This window comes from Arvicanthis niloticus, chromosome 10 (genome assembly GCF_011762505.2).
Source record: "Arvicanthis niloticus isolate mArvNil1 chromosome 10, mArvNil1.pat.X, whole genome shotgun sequence".
In the NCBI taxonomy this organism is placed as follows: Eukaryota; Metazoa; Chordata; class Mammalia; order Rodentia; family Muridae; genus Arvicanthis; species Arvicanthis niloticus.
The window spans coordinates 38,055,741-38,071,906 of NC_047667.1; the positions used below are offsets into that span (position 1 = coordinate 38,055,741).

At 39.8% G+C, this 16,166-nt stretch overlaps 1 protein-coding gene across 1 annotated transcript in view; it reads right to left on the minus strand.

Moving 5' to 3' along the window:
- Hmcn1 (hemicentin 1) overlaps positions 1–16,166 on the minus strand; it is a 417,178-nt gene that overhangs the window by 179,581 nt on the left and 221,431 nt on the right. Inside the window, exons 19-25 of the mRNA XM_034513608.2 lie at positions 14,416–14,560; positions 11,483–11,595; positions 9,830–9,989; positions 9,053–9,221; positions 5,488–5,615; positions 4,065–4,337; positions 2,788–2,883 (exon numbers count right to left, since the gene is read on the minus strand). Of these exons, the coding sequence (XP_034369499.1) occupies positions 2,788–2,883; positions 4,065–4,337; positions 5,488–5,615; positions 9,053–9,221; positions 9,830–9,989; positions 11,483–11,595; positions 14,416–14,560 (1,084 nt within the window). The remainder of the gene's footprint in view (positions 1–2,787; positions 2,884–4,064; positions 4,338–5,487; positions 5,616–9,052; positions 9,222–9,829; positions 9,990–11,482; positions 11,596–14,415; positions 14,561–16,166) is intronic.

The following is a 16,166-nucleotide window of genomic DNA, read 5'->3' on the forward strand; positions in this document are numbered from 1 at the left end:
TGTTACAGGAATACACCAGGAAGCCGCCCAACAAATAGAACACAATCTGTGGCCTATAGTTACTTGGAAAAGGCTCTATCTAGCATAGATATATACTCTTTTCAATATTTTATCTGTTCATCAAAAGACAAGAGTTCAATTCTTTAAAAAAAGTTGACAATGCGATGAGAAAAAAATATTTTCCCGGATTTACTTATGGATAGCAGAATAAATGGAAGTCACGTGCTTAAAGGTCTAAATAATAAAAACTATTGAATATATAATAAAGCCAAAGGGGATTTAACAAACAGAAAATCAGTGGCTGTGTTGTGAATGTGTTGTTTAGCAAAAAATGTAAAAGGCACTATTCTAAACACTTTCTATACTAAAGACAAAGCACATCAAACAAAACCAATAGGATTTCATAAGATGTTGTTAGCAACCAAAACTAAGACAATCAACTTTTTAAAAGTAGGATGTGCAATCCAGGATAAGCCCAAAAAGATGACAGAAATATATGCAATGTGCCAGTGAAACTAAACTCAACACTAATGAATGTCATATTGAAGTGATTATGGAAGGTGTATTTATAAGGGGAAAATGAAAAGACCAACATATTTCATCTCGGTCAGTGAGAGATTTCCACTAATGTGAAAATATAGTAAAGCTGATCAACTCCAGTCACCTTTTCTTTGTGGATATCAGTCAGACTTCGAGGTTAACATTTACTGAAGTAACCCATAAAAGGTAAATGAACAGGCAAAAAGAAAGAAAACAGAGCACTACCTTTTATTTAAAATTACTAGGATAACTACTATCAAGATGAAATTTATAGCAAAGACAACAGAAAGTTGGCAATGAGATGGCTCACTGGCTAAAAGCCCTTGCTGTGAAGTCTGATGACTGACTTTGATCTCTAGAATCTACAGTGGAAAGAGAGAATTGACTCCTCAAAATTGTTCACACACACACACCAAGAACAACAAGAACAACAACAAGAACAACAACAATAATAATAACACAATGAAAAAATCATGTAGCTACTTTTGAATCTACTCAAGAATGATATAGTCCAGATGACTAGAGAACCAAAGAACACACGGTTCCTTTGTGAAGATGGAAAGTCAAGAAAGCTGGGTTGATAGCAAAGGTGTAGGCAGACTGAGGAGTAGCTGTGCCACAGGTAGGCTCTACCAGCAGCAGACACCACAGGACCTACAGGAACCCACACTCTTCTGAAGAATGCCTCTTCTCCATGTCTTGCCTCTCTAGTCCCCTATGGCTCTGAGAATTGTTACTGCTATGTTTACAGATGTCTGAAAAATCTGCTAAAGACATCTTTCTTCAAATACTGGAGATAAATACCTACAAAAGAGTTGAGCATTTGCTATTAAACACAGGCAGCTCCTAAGGCCTTGACTGCTGCCACCTCCAGAGACCACTAAGAAAACATACACATGAGGACATCGATGCTGGCAACTGCCTGGAGCCCTCCTGCCAGAGGCAGGAGGTTATGCAAAGAACCCTACTTGGAGTTTGTCAGGACTAGCACAAGGCGAGTTGGAGCTATTGTAGATGGATGTCTGTGTCAGAGATTGTCTTTAAACATGGGTGCTTGGTACCCAGAGAAGAGATGGCCAAGATAACGGCCCTTTCTCATCCCTGCTGTGGAGAGGGACTGGACCAGCTCCTGGCTGAAAACATGGTAGTATTCAAGAAAAGACGTGGTTTGTAAAAAACCACTGAGAAACGTGTTACATATGACCCAGTCCCAGAATTACCAGTGTAGGTAGACCCAGAAAAAAAGAATTCAATCTGTGCTGGATGAGGCCTCTCAGGAGAACTCATCCAGCAGCAGATGGAAACACATGCAAAGACCAACAGCTAAACATCAGGCAGAGCTCAGGGAGTCTTGTTTGTGGAAGAGTTGGGTACAGAACTGAGCCAGCTGGAGGAGTGAAGAACAACACAAGAAGACCTACAGAGTCAACTAACCTGGCACCTTGATGCTCACAAAAAATGAACCACCAACCAAAGAACACACAGGGGCTAGACCTAGGCCCCCTATACATTTGTGGCAGACTTGAAGCTTGGTCTTCATGTGGGTTCCCTAAGAATTGGAGCCGAGGCTGACTCTGACTCTGTTGCCCACTATTGGATCCCCTTCCACTAACTGGACTGCAAGATTGGGCCTCAGTGGGAAAGGATGTGTATAGTTCTTCTGGAACCAGATGTCCCAGGTGGGGTGGTACTTCCCCTACTCTGAGAAGAAGGGGAGATGGCAGTGGGTGGAAGGATTTGTAAGAGTGGGACTGGGAGGAGAGGAGGAAAGAGGGTTGCAATAGGGTTGTAAAGTAAATAAATAAATAAACAAATAAATAAATGACTTAAAAAGATTAAAATAAAATTGCCTCAGATGGGTGATGGCCCTAATTTGCATCCTTATTGATTAACACTAATAGGGAAAATTGCAAATAGCTCTACTGTGACTTTTAAAAAAGAAAACCCTTCCAGAAAGAATGAAATAAAAAGTAGTGGAAAAGCCTTGAACTGTCTTGAAGAGTCTTAGATTAAGTAAGCTTAAAGGGTTGGGAAAGCCTTTTTGTGAGAGAAATAAAGCATGAAAGAGGAAAAAGTACCGATTCAAAGCCTTGTTTGAAACAAGGCTTTGAATTGTGTTTAAACATTATAAGAAGTATTGGCAGGTGGAAATTTACAAGTATGATATTTTGAGTGAATGAAGAATGCTGGAGTCATATCACATATTACAAGCTGGTACCTATGCCTGTGTCCCAGAGTGTTACATACCTTTTGCAGGGCATGGAAATTCAATGCGCTGATTGGCCAACCTTTCTTGGAATGGAGTGTTAAAAGGAGGTTGCAGGTCTTCCACTGTGGGTGGTTCTAGTAGAAAAACAAATGCATCGTGTCTGGCTTTCCTTCTGGTTCCCTTATTTGGTCACTTAGTGATTTTCTGCCTTTCTGATTCCCCTACGGACATGTCTGCTGTTCAATCATGGAGCACTGTATATGTCCCCATATCTGTATCTTCATATCCTTACATTCCCACGCAAGCCATTGCACTCTCTTACCCATTTTAATAGGTTTCTTATAGGTATACTATTATGAAATACAGTCCCATTTGGATTAATATTCTACACATCCTGTGTATAGAGTCTGTAATTATGTACCTCCGAGATTTACGAGAATATTAAAAATGTCTATCTCCTTTGACTCTGAACATAGACACTTAGTAAGATTTGTTGAGTGAATAAATGAGCTAAGCAAGCTGCTTACTTACATCTCAGACCTTCATTCCCCAAGAACTGTGACGTATTAAGTTCTAAGTGTTGTGCTAATTACTATACCCCACTGACCTAAGTTCCTGCCTTTGTACTGGCATTCTCTTTGTCAGGGTGAGACAGAAAACATCCAGTGATTAGTTCCTGCCAGCCAGTAAGCTCTCACTTAAATCCTACTTCTTTAGAGAATTAGAGAATTCCCACCTAGCAATCCAACCCAGTTCCCAGAACAGTGATCCTATTTTAATTTACCCACTGTTCTTTGACGAACCTTGTTTCTTTCTTTGCTTACTTTATGTCTATTCACACTAGAATAGTTCAAGAAAGCAGGGACTTTGGGTCACAGTGTCACCACCATTGCCTAAACCATGACAGATATTGGGCCCAACATGCCTAACAAACCTCAAAATAAAGCCAACAACTATAGCGAAGCAGTGAGCCGTGACCTCTCAGGGATCAGTTGAGGTGAGGTATGAGATGAAACACTACTCCAGCTCGCTCCAGCTGCAGTTTCTCTCAAACCAGAAACACTGGGTGGGCCATTACCTAGGACCTCTTCATTCTATACACCAGGGACTTTAGTTTCAAAAGTAAACATAAAAACGTCATTCTGGCTTAGCTAATCATGTGGTTGCTTCTGGTTAATGTTCCCTTTAAAGCTAAAGTTCTACGTAGAAATCCCCCTAAAGGGAAGCATGATTGCATGGCCTGTGTAGAGCTCAGGGGTCTTGTTCCACTCCTCAGCCTCACCCAACCAGACATGTTTCTTATGCCAAAACCCACCTTGGACATGCAATGTGACCTCTGCTTCATCACTTCCGGCTATGTTCGTGACAGCACATGTATATATTCCTGCATCTGAGATCGAAGCCTGCTCGATGCTCAGCGCTCCGTCTGGGCTACTAGAATGTTGCACTCCATCAAATACCATGGGCCTTCCATTTTTAAACCAGGTGATCACAGGAGGAGGAGACCCATGGGTATTGCATGGGATGTCTGCTCTCTGGCCGACTTGGACTTTTATGTGTCTATTTCCATGCTGTATTTTTGGAGGAACTAGAAATCACAAATGAGCATTAATCCTCAAATATTTAAAAGTCCCTATATTTTTGAATGCTGAATGAGAACTTCTTACCAAGAAGTCACACACACACAAAAGTAGAATAGTCACCTATTATCATGAGCCAGCAAGGCTCGTGAGGCCCATTTCTTTAACAACCCAGGCAAAACCAACTATGTAGGCACAGTACCAGTCCACTGAAAGAATTATAGGAAATGACAGATACAGTACTGCTGGTCCCACACTTGATGAATAGTGAGCACTTAACAATGGTGAGTTTCCTTTAGTTTATAAGTGATGTAAGGTTAAAAGCCCTTCCAGGACCCCTATCTATCAGAGCAAACCAGAAAACAATTCTTTTTTGTGTAATCTGTTTATACCCTTTATGGAAGACAGACACTAAGAAAATGTTCTTAAAGCTTTCTCCTAATTTCAGAGACAAAAAACACAGACAGTATTTATTGGCTAAAGATAAAATAGGTGAAGTGATTAACATACCTAATACCTGAGAGCTGGGACGTGATAGGACCCTCCTTTAATGTCAAACCTCTAGTTCAATGGGATGCCATTGCCATGACTGGGTCTGGAAATGCAGCTAGGTTAATGGCACCTCAGGGAATTTCCTCTGATATTTAGATATCTGAGATCTACACAATACCTGCCCTGGAGATGGGTAATCAGTGCACTGAAAGGGGCACATAATTGGTGAGCTGTCATAAATTAAAGGGATAAGTCACTTCCATTAGAGAAGCATATTGTAATCAAACAATGATCGAAAGGAGCATTTTCTCGGTCACTGTGTTCTTCATATGTCAAATATGACTATTTTAAAAGTGTGATGTTCTTCTGTGAGAGTACAGCTAGCTCTCCATGCTTTGAACATAGTTCCTCCACTGCATGTCAACTCAACAGAGATAAGTGACTGGACGTCTAGACTAGACGAGATCCAAAAAATGCAATCAATACACTTGCAAACAGAGATGGGGGAGTTATCTGTAGATGGCTAACCAACCTTTCAGAGTAAATAAAAGAATGACAGACTTATCACTCAGAAATCTTTAGTCTCCATACAACTTGGAGGCTCACTGTCACAAAGGCTGTGGCCAGGTGGACAGAGCTATCACTGGCCACCCTTTGAACACTCACCATGGACACTTAATTTCACAGACTGAGTCACATTCCCAGCAATATTTGTGGCAACACACAGGTACATCCCACTGTCTGAAATGCGCGCCTCTGTGATCTTCATTGAGCCAGAAGGGAGGAACGTGTGCCTAAAAGGGAAACCCACACATCAGACCATAGAATACAAGAATGCAAACATCCCCTGCACAGCTGCGCTTTGGCATGAGATTACTGTGCTGCACGCAACTTTTGAGACTTCTCTCCACTGTGGCACATATCAGCCATAGCAACGGAATTCTTATAATTCTCTTTTCTCTTCTGGAAGATGTCATTTTACTTTTACCTTTAAATCTAACACAGTGGTCTTAAAGCATCGAACGGCTGCATGTCTCTGTGTGTCAGCAGGTTTCAGCTACACAGAGCGTATGTGTATTGTAAAAATTTCAACTTATTTTGAATATTTTTCTTCTTTTTCTGTTTTTCTCAGCATATGCTACTGAGCACACTCATGGACTTCAGTATATGGTCATATAATTTAAAGTATTTGGTCATATTTACCCCACTCTTATTCTCCTATCTTCCTCTCGCCTTCACTGATCTTCTCAACTAGAGGCCCTCCATTTTGCTGTCTTCTTTAAGACTCAGTGAGTTTAACTAGGGTTTCTCACAGGGCTGGGATAGAAATCTTTTTACAGAGGCATTGGGCAACTTACCAGTGACTTCACGATGGAAACATCTTTTATTTTTTGCAATGCTTCACAAATGATTGAGTGTGTTTCAGTAAAGACAAACAAAAGTATATCTTTTAAAATATACCTTTAATATCTACCTCATTAAACAATGATGTACTGGGTGTCATTAAGTATTGTTAGTCCTTTTGGGGGACTATCAGAGCCACATGGACCTACCTCGTATCAAGGTTTCTTACATAGCTAAGTCAAACTAGAGTTAAAAATAAAGATACCCCCCCCCCCAAGATGACACATGCACGTGCAGGAACAAATGTTGTATCTAGTATTAGATGAAGTATGAAAGACAGAAAGGGTTTGAGAATGTCGTTCAATGATAGTGTTCATCTAGAACATACAAGCTCCTGGGTTCAAGCCCAGCAAACAAACAAATGCACACCATAAGGATAAGACTTACTGTTCAAAGTAATCTTGGGCAGAGAAAAATAAACTAAGCTACAGTACTATTTAATATTATACACAATATAAAAATTCAGAGAGAGTGGAGTCTCAAATACGAAAAGTAAAACTTTTTTAAAAGGCATAAAACATTTAATGCTTTGAATATAACCTCAAAAAGATGCAAGAAATATAAACCTTCAAAGCACAAGTTAACTCTTTGAAGTCTTTAAAAGTATTGAAAACTTAACCTCAAACAAAAACACCATTCTTAAATAAACTTAAAACCATAGTAACTGAGAGAAACATTTCAATATACATAGCAGGCAAAAATTTATTATCAAAAACAAATATCAAATATCCATGTCCAGCAAGAAAAAGACAAGTCACCATAAAACTGTGAAGGCACTTTAAGGAGGCAGTTCACAAACAGCATGAGTGACCCGCAAACAGGCACCTGTATCTCATGCTTACTCAAAGCCAGTCCCATAATATTCAAACGCACTTCAAGCCTCTGCCAAGCTAGGCCTTCCTCTCCCATTGAGGTCTATCTTGCCCAGCTAGAAGAACATATACCATGTACAGGTAACAGCTTTAGGGAAGTGCTGGGGGATACCCAGGAGACCCCACCCACCCACTCAGAGAAGGGGAAGGAGAGATGAGGAAAGAATTGAGGGAGGGATAACCAGAAGGGGCAGTGAGCAGGATATAAAGTGAGTAAGTAAAAAATTAAATTTAATTTAATTTAAAAAAATTCAAAAGCACTCAAAGATCCCATTTCACATGCACTGAAAAGCAGAGACATTTAAACCAGTTAAAGCTGCATATTGGTTAGGAACTGCAACCTGCTCCTCTGAATCCTGTTACTGGAAAATAAAAGGAGAGCCTTCCCTCAGAAGACCAGTGTGGTACTACCTCCAAGATTGGAAGGAGAAATCTGTTCTGACAAGAAAAGATACTTCTATGCTATAGGTTCTAAAACTCTCATTCATGTATACACAAGCAGGCATGTTAAAAATCTGTGAAAAGAAAGTAATTAAAAATAATAAGCAGACCGCAGCATCTACAAGGAGGGTAATTGCTGAATGAAAGGTAGACTGTATGTAGACCAGTTATGATGAATGCGCTGACTCTGTGTGTGTACAACAGCGAGTGTGTGCATGAAGACTTGTTACAATAAACGTGCTGACTCCATGTTTACAACAGTGAGTGTATGCACGGAGACTAGTTACAATGAATGCGCTGACTCCTGACTCTGCGTGCAGCAAGTGCGTGTAACTCAATAAAGCAAGGAGTGAAACAGTAAGAATATATGTCAGAAGTTCAGATTAAATACAGAAGAGACAACACAATTGAAACCATAAAAACCATTTTAGGAGCTACTTACAGATGAAAGGTTGCACAAGGAAGAGAGGAAAGAAATCCTGACTGAAGAAGGCTGCAACAGAATCACTTTATAAGGAACTCTATATATTTTGCCTAATAATCTTCAGTAAAATTCTTTCAAATGAGTAAAATTATGTAAAATTATTCCTGTTATTTTTTTATCATCAGTAGTAGAAAAATACACTCACATAAATTCATAGCTTTATAATTATGTGCCAACACACCTAATAACTGATAATCAGCAGCAGCAGCTATAATTATTTTCTTAGAATGACTTATTTTTATTTTATGTGCATGAGTGTTGGAATATAAGTATGTGCCCCATGTGCGTGTAGCATCTACTAGGTCAGAAGTTTGTGGCAGATGCCCTGAAACTAGGTTACACTTGTTTGTGAGCTACCATGTGGGTTCTGGGAATTAAATCTGGGTCATCTTCAAGAGGGGCAAGTGCTCATAACCACTGAGCCATCTCTTCAGCACATTATCCTATAGAACTCTCTTGGGAAAGTACCACCCCGCTGTACAAATTAAAGATACGAAATTCAAAGGTGTCCCCTGGATAAAATATTTAGGTAAGTTTTAGGCGGCAGAGATATATTTAAACCTGGATGGCAGTGACTGTTGTGTCCTAAAGTGCTGGTACTTTTGCTATGTCACTTTTCCTATAAATGACATCATCTCCACGGGCCTTTATTTATGAGTGGGTTTAATCAAAATGATTTACAAAACCAGCTAACAAAAGTCAAGTCTCATACATGACAGTGGTTTCTGAGTTTTACTGCCTCTCTGGGAGCAACTGAATTCTGCCTGCTGCACACAGAGGGCTGAGAGAGACGCACACACAGATCTGCTCCATTTCAAAAATTAGCTAGTAAAATGGCCCCGTGGGAACTGTGGCAAAGCCGTCTTAGCATTTACAACCTTGGAACATGAGGTACAAGGTATACATAACTCAGATGTACATGTGAATGAGCCCAAACGTAGGTTATACTCTGATACATTTACAAGCAATTACAGGCGCCATTCCAGCAGGTTACATCTCCCTGTGTTGCTGTTCAATCTGGATCTCCTACCTTGGAGAAAATGGAGAGATGAGTTGACCATCTTTGGCCCAGGTAATGACGGGTGGAGGTAAGCTCTTAGCTTCACAAGGAAGTGTTGCCTCCTCCCCAGCCAGGACAGAGATCTCCACAGGCTTATCTTGGGACAATCCTCTTTGGTCCCCAAACACTCTAGGTCTTACTAAAAGAAACACAGGATGTGGAAGGTGAAATAATGCATTAAAAACAACCACAGTTTCGATTAAATTAAAATGTAGACTTCTAATGCTCTTAAATAATTTACAAGAAGATGCTGGTTTCTAAGATTCCGGGTACATCTGAAACTTCCTATTAATACATCTAAAGAGAGAGCTAGAAGGAAATGAAGAGTGAGCTTCCCTCCTCAGTCATTCCTTTAAGCACAAGATGGAAAAGTCAGCTGAGACGGCCTCAGGTCTGCCCAGAGGAGCAGTAGTCCCTGAAGCAGAAGGCAGCTACCCAAGACACAGCTGAGGCTTGGCTCGACAAGGAGTTTTAACTAACTGCTGTCTCTGCAAACTGTTGAATGTGGTAAACACACTTCTTGGGGAAATAGCATGGAATTTTCCAAAAGGTTATACAATTGCTTCCCTCCAAATCAGAATCTAAGTGGAGGTGGTTTTCTTTGGCAGTGAAACTAAAAATGTTTATTTGTTTACAGGTCAACTTAGGGGAGAGCTTCACCTGTGGGTATCTTAACTATGGCAGAAACTGTGAGACTGTGCATGCATGGGGCATTTCAAAGGAAACCCTCCCTTGGGTGGCTCTCACCATAGACAGTCAGCTGCACTTTCCTCTTGGCATAGCCGGCTGCATTGGTGGCTGTACAGATATACTCTCCACTCTCCTCGCTTCCTGGTGACACCACATACAGACTCCCATCAGCCCCTGCAGAAAACTTGGCACTACCCGTTGGAATCAGCTCTCCTTTCTATAAATGCAACAAAGAATAAAGATATAGCTTTATATTTGGAAGTGGAAGAGAGAGAAAAATACCCCCAGGGGGTGAAAAACTAGATTTGAAAAATGTTAATTAGAAGGGAGTGGTTTATAAGAGAAATTAGATAAACAAATTCACTAAAAGCCTAAGCCACTCCTCCTCTACTGTGCAGCCACCTAAAGGACAAGGACAGTATAACCATTACAGGGGTGAATGGCAACGCCACTGCCATTATGGTGCATAATAATAGCAAGGTGATCTTCATATGAATTAAGTGTTTTACCCTCACAGTCTTATCAATAGGAACTGCTGGACCTTCAGTTTCCAATGCAGACACCTACAGCACAGAGACAAGGAAGAAAAGCTTGCCCCAAATCACTAAGTCAGTCAGGAGATAAGCTGGCTTAGAACTCCAGCAGTCAGATCCTTGAGTCCACACTCTTATCTTCTGTGTTTGGCCATAGCATAAGGGCCACTTGGAAACAGCTTGTTCTTGCATTTTCTCTAAAGTAGCACCTGTCTGCAGAGTACCAAGTGTCGTGCACTTTCAGGCTTGTCTTCAAGGTTTTAATTGTGTCTGGACCATAGAAATTGTATGGAGATGTTACATAAATGTCAGCATCAACTTCTCCACAGATATTTTTTTTTTTTAGATGAGAAAAACAGATGGAGTGACAAACTATTTGGCCGTCCTCATTACATAAGTAGAGTATTCTATTATTCTGTCATGATCTTATAGTGTATTTTATCTGTAAGATCCAAGTTAATTTGTTAAAAATATGCCACCTCTGAGGCCACTTAAAGAAAGAATGGACTTACTTTGTAAGTGAGAGTTTCATCAATATAAGATTATTAGTGAAAGCTCAACCACATGACAGGAATGTAGAAGGGAATACATGAATTTGTGTAGGTGTCTTATACTCTTTGGTCATACATGGAATCCATGCAGCAAATCACACTTTGGTGGGAGCTTAAAGTGTCTTTGATGCAGTTACCTGCCAGATGCATGAAGTACGTAACGGCATGACAACAGTCACTACTGTAGGAAAGGCTGTGTGCCAACAACTGTTTGGAACACTTTATATTTGTAGCAGAGCCCTCCTTGTCACCTCCCTGGTCCTCTTGGTTCCATAGCAGCTCTACACAATGATATAGGCTGTGTTTCTCTCAGTCTCCACCTTTAACACGCGGGACAGCCAAGTATACAGAGGTGTTAGTACCTCTGGGAGGCACATGTACTGGACCAGCATCCCACTTCCTGCCCATCAGAAGGATCCTTCTGAGATACATCTACCTGAAAGGATATCCAGAACACTGAACCTTTTCATGCCGGTCACAGAGGAAGCCAGCTTGGGGAATGCCTGATTTAGATTCCTGACCCCTTGTGTCTCACCCTCTCACTGTCCTGCTGAAGCCTTCGGAGAGAACTCCGTAAGTCATCTCAACACTGTATTTCAGGGAATGCCACTAGATCTATAATTTACCTTTGACCAGGTGATAGATGGCTTGGGAATCCCACTCGCTCTGCATGGTAAAGTTACTGGAACGCCTTCAATTGTGCTCAGTATCTGCTGTCCGTGCTGAATGGTTGGCAGAACTGGACATGGAAGTAAGGTTGGCATCTGAGTAATTCTTCTTCCATTTAGTATCATATACTTAAAACTGAATAGTTTCAATATGCTCTTAACGTTTATAAAAAGAGGTGATTGTACATAATATGAATAAGGGAATGCATGGCAAAAATTACAATAAGTACAATCTGGACAGATCTAATAATAGCTTAAAACCAAGTGTCAAATGATATCCAATATGGTGACTTTGTTAAAGTACTCAAGAAAATCAATTATTTCTTGAACATTCAAGATAGATTATAGTCTAATGGTTATAAATATAATCTTTGGAACATATCATTCTTACTATCCACTACCCATCAAGCTCTAATGAGTTGATGTAAGCTCACCTACAAACGAGCTGTCCAGCCACCACTTACTAAACACACGATGTCCACAAGAACCGCTTTGTGCTTTACTAAAGTAAAACTGATTTAAAAGGATGGTTTTTTAAAAGGAATTTCGTAAAAGTATAAAGATCTTGGGAGTTCATATGTAAGATCATACAATAAAGGACAGGCTCATCACTTTTTAGTTAGGAATAGCATGCCTTTGCCTTTAGGAAGCTACAGAAAACTTAGCAGCATGTGAGCAGCCCTGAAAGCAAAAGGAAATCTCTGTTCCCTTTGCTCTCAGTGAGAACCAGCACATGTCCAAATGACCAATACACAGTGCCCTCAAAGCAACAGTTCTGACAAAGGCTTCTGTACAGGAATGGTTTCTAACAAAAGAAACACAGCAGAAGCCTGGTATTTCCAGATCTTTCTGTTGCATCCTGTGGGAAGATGAGACTAGGACTCCTCCCTGCAGCTCAATTACCACATTTCTTGCTTAAAGCCAGAATTTTCCAGAGTTGTCATACTACCCTGGAATAGAAATTTACTAGAACAGAAGATACCGTAAGACCCCCGAGTGCAAGAATTCCTCAGAAGGCTGACGTGATGTACTGTATGCACTCATCCTTTCCTACGGCTGGCATTAGTCTTCAGCTAATTTTGTCTTAAAGACTTGGCAGCGGGTCTCCAGCTCCAAGCAAGAACATTGAGCTACTCATGAAAGCAAGAAATTTAATTTCCAGGATCATGACAAAATACGAAACTCTCAAATATGCTGTCAATTTGTGGCGACATAAGGAGATCTCATGTTTTTAAAAGCCATATTAAGTTAGACAGTAGTGAAGAAAAGTTGCAAATTTAGGTCAGTTTGAAAGCTTGATGACATCTGCATATAGAGAAGAAGTTTTTCTTCAGATTATGAGTCTGCTTGAATCAATGGGACAGTTAAATTCTGTTCTTTTCATCTGCATTTGTATTTGAATTAATTTTATTTCTTTCTATAAAAATATCCCTTTTTAGAATTAGGTGAGCACCTTTCATAGGTATTCCTGTAGGAATGATACAGAAAGAACCCCTTATTAATATGACCTAGGTAATAAAGCCTCCATGTTTTGTGTTCTGCCGGATTTGACACCCTAATCATCAGGCTGATATTTTTTTCATGTTCTTGACTAAATCAGTTGCTTGTTTTGGACTCAAATGAATAAAAAACAGTTGTGAAACTCCTAAAGTTTAATCATTAAAATATCTTGCGTCTCAGTAAATCTGGTCATTGGATTGTCTGTCTTCTGACCTCTGTGATATAGCAAACACAGGAGTAATACCTCACTCCTCCTTGCAACTAAGAATCTGGCCTCAGCATCCTTCTCAGCACAACTGCCTAGATAGTCGCTGAGAGAAAAGGGGAAGATGCTATGAGGGGATTCCAAAACTGCATCCTTAAGTCAGTCCATAGCACTCTCCAAGAAACCTATGCTCTGTTCTTTAAAAGTAGTCACACAATGACATGGACCCCAACATGCCTTCATTATTTGAGGCTATAACTAACTTTAAGTTATTTGGGGGTATTTCTTTGAAACCTCTCAAGAACATCACAAGTGATATGGGTGACTATTAGCATCAGGTCAGCTGAGGTGGTAGTTTGGGCATATAGAAGGAAATGGTTTGTCGTCACCAGCATTTTCAACAGCCAAAACAAAATGCAACCTTGTTGAGTCCCAAATACAGTGTCTAAATATTGAATCAATGTATGAAACCAAGTATCTTTACTTCTTTTTCCTAAGGCATTCATTGTTGTGTATAATCTATTTTTATTTATTATATTATAAAAACAATGTAGGAGACCCCTAAAAACAAATCTAAAATTTTATGAGAATCTCTGTCCATTATTATTGAGATTAAAAAAAAAATCTGGTAACTGTTACAAGTAGAAAAAAATGCCTCTGGATTTTCTTATTTGTGACCTTTAAATTATTTAACATGCAAAAAAAGTTGTTTGGAGCACATGGCACACAAGATGACCTTTAGAAAAGTTTAGGCCATATTTAGCTCCAACACGGAGGGGTCATTAGTGAGGACATGTTTGTTGCACAATCCAAAAAAAAAAAAAAAAAAAAAAAAAGGCAATTTAAGGCAATTTGGATGGTACACTAAGTTCAGCTTGCCTGAAATTAAAATGTATTTTTAAACATGATTCTTTGAGAGCTCAGTCCCCTTTTATCAATTAAGAAACCACTTATAAAAGCCCTTGGCCAGACTTGGCGGGTGATTCCCCAGAATGTCTTTTTGTGTACATAGGGAAGGGAAATCTGGAAATGGTGTTAACAATGCAGACATTGTTCAAGAAATGTAAAATAACAATCGGAAGAAAGCTCTCCTTCTTGTAATTAGAGGAACAGAGTTGTTTGACTAAAACCTAAGAATCCTGGTTTTGAACAAGATTTGGAAGCAGTTACTTTGGGTCTTTCTTACCATGCACGGCCACAGAGGTTGTCTTATTACTGGTTCCAGCAACATTACTGGCCACACAAGTATATTCACCTCCATCCTGAAGGCGAACTCTTTCAATATGGAGGCTCCCATCACTGCGCACAGTTATGTAGGGGCTTTGTACCAACTTTTGAATGGAACAACAACAAAAAAAGTCATTTATTTTTCATTTGAAAAGGCAGAAATTTGTCTACGCCTCAATCAGATTTGTTTGTTTTTACTCGATTGAATTATTAAATTTATTATAAAGTAAACTGGGATTTTAGCATCCTTGGGTTAAAAACAGATCAACACAAATATTCTGAAGAATTTATTAATTGTATCCATTCTTCATATCTCTCCATACCTACCGTTTGCTATCAGGGAGCTATGCCCATCCCTGAAAGTGGACTGACAGAGGTGCCCCTGATTTTGTGTTTCTATAAGTTCTGTTTCCCAGAACTCAAACTTCACTAGTAGTTCTTTGCTTTCCGCTGAAATTGTTCTTTCTAAGATGGTTTCTTCACCGCCAGCAAGCTCCTTGATGTGGTTGATGTTCTCATACATAGGTATCTATTACACCAAGGGAGGATGATGTCATCTCGGCACCCAATCCTGTCAGCTGACAGGCTCAAGAGCCATGCCACAGTGCGATCCAGAAATCATGTCAGAGAAGGCTGGCAATGTTTTAGCATAAAAGTGATTCTTTCTAAGCCTCTATCATGTTACATGTTAGTTCCCAGCTAGCTTCATAACTAAGGGTTTTTTTCTTTCTATAAGGCATACTTCATTTCTTTTATGAAAATATGAATAAGCTTGCCGTTACTCATATGGAGTCTATTCACTGTTAATGGACACTTCTAGAAGACAGTGAGTCCAGATACTCTGGAAACCAGGAGATACTCTGAACAAGATGAAGCTCTGTGTCAGTAGAGTACACATTTATGGGAATTTTTCTAAGAACTGAAATGTTGCCCACATACTTTTCTAATTCAAAGTTTTACACTAATAAATACTTAGTAATATATAACGGAATCTACCTTCCTAAAACAATTCACCCCAAAAGGAATTTAAAGCTCACCATTAAAAAAAAAAAGTAATATATAAAATGGAAGATTCTAGAAGAATACTAATAGTTCATAATGTCCTACACAGAAGGGTATAAAATACTTAAGGACTATGGAATTATGGCTAGCTTTATTTTTTTCATATTCTGAAGGCAACATATTAGTAACATTAAATTAAATGCAAAATTGTTGGGAGCCGACCTTTAGCAGAAAGCGGCTAGAAAGCAGCTATCCACATGCTATCCATGCCATACATGCCTGCAAGGTGCACATGCTATCCATGCCTGTAAGGCTTACGTCATATCCACACGTCTACAAGGCACGTGGCAAAAGTGTATAAATACCCCAGATTTCCCTTCAATAAAAGAGACTTGATCAGAACCTCTGTCTTGTCTCCATTCTGTGCGTCTCTTCCCCTTATCCCCACTCTCTCTCTCTCTCTCTAGACCCTGACCCGAAGACCACAGCGGCAGTTTGAGCCGAGCAGTGGTGGCGCACACCTTTAATCCCAGCGCTTGGGAGGCCAAGCCAGGCAAAGTGAAGCAGGTAGCAACATTTTTGTTATAGTAACTATTCAGGCATTGTTAAGTCTTTTGTCTCTAGCCAGGCAGAGCGGAGCAGGCCGCAACAGGAAATTACAAAATATATACTACCAATTATCTCTTAAAAATTGAAGCTCCAAATAAT